The sequence below is a fragment of the Pimephales promelas genome, chromosome 14 (assembly GCF_988280905.1).
Source record: "Pimephales promelas chromosome 14, fPimPro1.hap1.1, whole genome shotgun sequence".
NCBI lineage: Eukaryota > Metazoa > Chordata > Actinopteri > Cypriniformes > Leuciscidae > Pimephales > Pimephales promelas.
This window is the reverse complement of record NC_142782.1, coordinates 1064001-1070000: the sequence shown is the minus strand read 5'-3', so window position 1 is coordinate 1070000 and position 6000 is coordinate 1064001. Positions and strand designations below refer to the sequence as shown.

The following is a 6000-nucleotide window of genomic DNA, read 5'->3' as shown; positions in this document are numbered from 1 at the left end:
CTGAAATAGCCAGTTATTGATTTATCGAACGGCTCTCTCTCTCTCTGTCTCTTCATTCGTTCTCTCACTCTGACCGATTTTTCCATCCACCCCCCCCCCTCCCCCTGTCATTAGTTGCCATGGTGACGTCTCCGTGGCGTTATTGTGGAGCGGTGTGTGTGTATTGTTCACTCGCATGAAAGACGGAGGGGGATTTGGGGACAGAGAGAGGGGGAGGAGAGCGGATGAGACGCGCTGGCTTCCCTCACACTCCTCAGACGGGGAGCCGAGTGTGTGTGGAGAACACTGCCGGTGCGGTGAGTGCTGCTCATCTTCTAAATGTTTATGTGTTTGATGGGTTGTGTGTGTCTGTTCAGATACACACGCTCCGCTCTCAGGCTTTACGGAGAGGTTGTGCCGCTGCATCCCGGAGGAGTCTCTCCTCTCTTTCAGCTGTTTTAAGAAGTTGTGACACCTTTCGTTTCATGCTTTTAGCTTACTTTGGCTTTTGTCTTGCTTAGTTGGGGACATTTAATGTAATATTCAACAATATAATTGATCTCCAGCATTGACAGCATTATAAGAGAACTGAACTGAGCTGGATGATGACATCACGGTTTACTCCAGAACAGCTATATATGAAGAGTTCAGATGCAAAAGCCTCTAAATGCCATTTGAATTTTTCTTTAAAATTTTTTATCAAGCTTGTATATTTAAGTTCAGTAATTTCACTTAAATGGCATTTAAGTGAAATTACTGAATTTAAATATACAAGCTTGATAAAAATGATTATTCTAGAAGGAAATTTCAAATGGCATTTAGAGGCTTTTGCATCTGAACTCTTCATATATATATATATATATATATATATATATATATATACTATATATATATATATATACTTTACAACAGAAATGAACCATCACTGAACTTACTTAAGCTGGACTGTGATGCTTTTTTCTTCTGAAACAAGCCGTTGCTTCATTTTCCTGTTATCTCAGTAAAGCTGCTGTATAAATAAAGCTTTCTTCAGTGATACGCTAATAATGCCTGATTTCTGAAGGAGTTTGAAGTTGTAACTGAAGGAGTTTCTTGCGTTAGGGTGCATGGGGTCTTCTGACCACCCAGAACTCCCTAGCGACGCCCTAGCAACCACACAAAACCCCAGTGACCTCCGAACGCCGTAGTCCCGCCCACTATATCCTGGTGGCAGCAACTGCAGAAAATGTAGGGAAATGTTGTTGTGTGTTTAACTGTAAGAAAGGATGAGTTTCTACAAGTCTTAAAGTCAGTGTTAACATAAGAGTCTGGAGGCTTTATCACACTGGACTGTTATAATGTGTGAGGCTGATATTGATCATTACACACACGGGTTTGACTGATGTCACAGAGTCCGGCTGTGATCGATCTGTTGTCATAGCAACACTCATGTTGGTCATGGACTCGCTCTGAAATGCACACAGTTTGTGAACGACACTCGCTCTCTGTGTGTGTGTTCACTTCGAGACACTTTTGACTGCTTTAAAATGAAACCATTAAATTCGACATAACCGTACGTTTACATTGACACAGCTCTCGAGAGTCCAATGCATTCGTTCGTTCAGGTTATAATTCGATGGAAAACAAGGATGTGAAATTATTTGAAGAGTTCAGATGCAAAAGCCTCTAAGTGCCATTTGAAATTTTCTTCTAGAATGATAATTTTTATCAAGCTTGTATATTTAAGTTCAGTGATTTCACTTAAATTGCAACGATAATTACCTATTAATTGTTATTTAAGTGAAATTACTGAACTTATATATACCAGTTTGATAAAAATCATCATTAAAGAAGAACATTTCAAATGGCATTTAGAGGCTTTTGCATCTGAACTCTTCATTTTTTATTTTTATTTTACTTGAACATGTAAATAATTCTGTATGTAATCTGAAAAAGTAATCTGTAATTACGGCTGAATGTAAAACTATATCACAGAATTTGTATTAATAATCCTCACCTTGATCTTGCCAATATATCTAATAGTCAATATATAAAAAAGGTTAAAAGTCAATAGATCTGTGTGTATTTGACAGATCATGATGAGGACTATTGTTAATAAAATGTCAATCTAATAGCGTAGGAAAATATGAGAGGGAAATAAATGTCTATAGGCCTAAAATGACATCCATAAATGACATTAGTAAGAGGAGTGCGGTAATGATGTAGTGACCTTCATAGGCTGTGTGTGTGTGTGTGTGTGTCTTGGGGCGTTGTGCTGTGTATCACTCCTGTATTCCTCACACAGGGTTTTCACAGAAATGGACGACACACAAGCTCATGATTTCAAAGCTTTGTAACAGAAAATCCTTCTTTACTAGACCTGATAATTAGTTTGGTATATAATCATATCAATATTAAAAAGTAGGGGGGGGGGGGGGGATTAGCATTAAAATGTTTTTTTTTTTTAACTAATAATCTCATTTTCTACCAGATACAAATAAATAAAATTCAATTTTTATTAGTTTATATTGATCTTGCTAAGCATGTCCACTTACAAAAAGTGGGGTATCCTTATTTTAAGAGGTGTTCTGAGTTAATTATTTGTTTGAAACACTTTACAATATGGTTTAATTTGTTCAAATTAATGTATCAGGCTAACTAACATGAACTAACCTTGAGCAGTACAAATATTACTGTATTTATTAATCTTTCGTAGCCCTCAAACCGCCCTTAATCCTGCAATTGTGGACAAATGTGGGCACAGAGGACTCATCCTAATTTTTATTTATTATAAATGTTATATCACTGTCTTAGATAAAGTTTTGTCTATCCATTTATGGTGTTTTTTATTTATTTTGGGGGTATATTTGAATTTATTTACTTCAAAAGTACCATATTTTCTATGTAAATGCTGCTTATTTTTATGTTTTATTTTATTATTTTTTTCAACTGCATTAAAATATCATTCCACTAAGTTCTTAGAGCTAAAACCTAAAGATGAAGTGACTTTGCTGTCACCTGGTGGCTTATTTTAGAATGCTCTAAATTACAGTTTTTCCCATGCATTTCTATGGGTGTCCAATTTTGACCCAAATACGAGATTAAGTGAGTTTGAGTTTTGTTAAATGACGAGTTAAATTAGTTTTTTTTCACCCACTTAACATTGTAGAATTGAGTCAAAAAAATGTGTGTTCAGGAGGCAAACTTCGTAAAAGTAGCCAAGTCTTGTACCGCTCAGATCAAGGGAAGTATTTTTTTTTTTTAAATAAATCAACTATTTCACCCACATTTGTCCAGAATACAGTTTTAGTGTTAATCTTACTGCTCAGAGCGCACATGGTCCCACTGTACAGAGTGTTAAAGTTAATTAGATAATGAAGCGATTAATTAAGTGATGAACACCTGCTGTTAACAAGCAGAATCACTGAAGGAAAGACAAAGACAAGAACTACAGTATAAGTTACAGTGTAGTCGGTTGTAGTGAAGCTGGTAATGCTGTCTGTGGAGTTGTTTAATCCTCCTCTTCTGAGATCTTCACAGATTTAATGTCTTCTTTTGATCTTCATCTGATTTAATCTAAAGCTGTGACTGGAAGTCAGTTGTAGTTCTTGTGTTTTTCTTTCCTAATGCTCAATCATCGCTTAATTAATCACTTCATTATCTCATTAACTTTCATTTTGTCAACTAGAGTTTAATATATGGAACCTTATTGTAAAATGTTTCCATTTATTAAAATGAATCTGTTCAAAGGAGTCATTAGGAGTTCACGAATTGCCGTTGTGTGATTATCCCGGCAGGACATCCCACAAGATTTGTGTTAACACAAAAACCATTTCATCACTGTATAGGTTTTTTAGTTTATTTAAAAATTGTGGTTAAAACGCTTTTCAGGGAAGATAAGGCAACACATTTTAGCACCAAAAAATGCTTTTACCATTGTGTCGATTTATTTTTGATTAACATGTGTGAGGTAGAGAGAGCAAGACAGCACTTAGTTTGGAGACGGTGAAGCCTTGTTTATACTTTCTCCTGGGTCCGCAGAGAGAGAGTGTGTGCGCGCGTCTGGGACTCTCTCTTTGCTCGTTCTTTCACTGAAACGTCACACACGCAGCAGTTCATCTACATTACTCAACAATCAAATAAGACAAAAATTCGCTTTGGCAGCCGTCAAAAAAATTTCAATGCAGGAAAAACCGTGATCACAGAGGTGTAGTCAGGACACACACACACACACACACACACTAGGGCGGACAGATGGCACTATATCTTTCTTCATCTCACTGCTGACCCATTTCCCTCTGTGTTCGCCGAGTACGTGCATGTGGCAGCTGATGGGGGTCTGTTTCCACGCCTTACTGTCAGAACACACACACACACACACGCACGCGCGCTTCATGTGCTGGTAGATGTTGTTGGGGATTATGGGGTTATGAGCTGCTCATTATCGAGTGGCATATTGTGCATGATGGCTTACAGCCACTCTTCCCTGGAGAGTCTGCAGCGTTTCTGCCTTTTCCTCTTCCTCTCTCACCGTCCACATCCTGATGCGTGTGTGCAATTTATTTATTAGTATGCAACACCCATGTTTTATGTGATTTCTGGATTCCTGTAGTTCAAACAGTGCATCATGCCTCTCGCAACACCTAAGTCATGGGTTCGATGATCCCCAGGAAATGCATCAACTGATAACATTTAAACAATGTATGCAGTGCAAGTCGCTAAGTATCTGCAAATGTATAAATGTAATTTGGGGTTGCAATATATATTGGCCACCATATCGGTATCGGCCGATATGTGTTAGGCCGATAAGATAAGAAATTTTTCCGATATATTAAAGTTGATAAATAATGGAGTATTTCCTTCAGCTGAGACACTTCAGATGTGCACTGTTCATCATGGTGGTTTTGAATTGCTTGAAATATGATTGAAATCACTTCAAAAAAGAAAATATAGTTCAGTGCAACATGTGCAGGGCAAGTCTGTCATATTGGCTACATAACATTATCATGAGAACGTTATAATTGTGTGTTTGGGACTTGGATTTATTGGTGAGATTTGTTCTTGTAATCGTGCTCTCAAACATACAAATTTGGATTTAAATTTATCAGCCAAATATATCGGTTATCGGCTTTCAAATAGAAATAATTATCGGTTATCGGTATTAGCCAAAATTTTCATATCGGTGCATCCCTTAATGTAATTGTCGCCAGCGGTTATGGCAAAAAGGAAAATAAAAATCGGAATCTATTTGTATAAGTATCTTAAATCAAAAATACACTTAGGTACACACTTTTCAGGATCTCAGGAAACAAAACGCAACAAGTGGCCCACAATGGAGCCGATGGAGAGAGGAACCTTGGTGGAGAGGCAAGGCAGAACCGAAGAGTCAAAGAAACCAGATGACACCGAAGGACCTGGAGGCCAAGCCGGAGCCACATGATGAGGGGCCGAGGCGGAACCAGGGTGCCGAAAACAGAACCGGAGAAAAGGAAGAGCCTGACGGGTGGAGGGACAGAGAGACGACTGACCAAGGTGGAGCCGAGGGAATGAGGAGTTAAGATGGAGCCAAAAGGACGACGGTCTCAGGTGGAGCCGAGGGAGTGAGGAGTTAAGGTGCAGCCGTAAGGACCACGGTCTCAGGTGGAGCCGAGGGAGTGAGGAGTCAAGGTGGAGACGTAAGGACGATGGTCTTAGGTGGAGCCGAGGAAGTGAGGAGTCAAGGTGGAGACGTAAGGACGATGGTCTTAGGTGGAGCCGAGGAAGTGAGGAGTCAAGGTGGAGACGTAAGGACCATGGTCTCAGGTGGAGCCAAGGGAGTGAGGGGTCAAGGTAGAGCCATGAGGATGACAGTCTCAGGTGGAGCTGAGGGAGTGAGGAGTCAAGGTGGAGACGTAAGGACGACGTCTCAGGTGGAGCCGAGGGAGTGAGGAGTCAATGTGGAGACGTAAGGACGACGGTCTCATGTGGAGCCGAGGGAGTGAGGAGTTAAGGTGCAGCCGTAAGGACCACGGTCTCAGGTGGAGCCGAGGGAGTGAGGAGTCA

The 6000-nt window shown here is 39.7% G+C and overlaps 1 protein-coding gene across 5 annotated transcripts in view; it reads left to right on the top strand.

The window, feature by feature from the left end:
• fgd (faciogenital dysplasia) overlaps positions 1 to 6000 on the top strand; it is a 38741-nt gene that overhangs the window by 4090 nt on the left and 28651 nt on the right. The window contains exon 1 of one of the 5 annotated variants that reach the window (XM_089119235.1): positions 171 to 296. The exons of 2 other annotated variants lie outside the window; for them this stretch is intronic. In XM_089119235.1, coding sequence (XP_088975361.1) covers positions 225 to 296 — 72 coding nt within the window. In that variant the 5' untranslated portion in view covers positions 171 to 224. Of the gene's footprint in view, positions 1 to 170; positions 297 to 6000 lie in introns of those variants that run through there. 2 more of the 5 variants (XM_089119237.1, XM_089119236.1) reach the window with 2 other exon arrangements.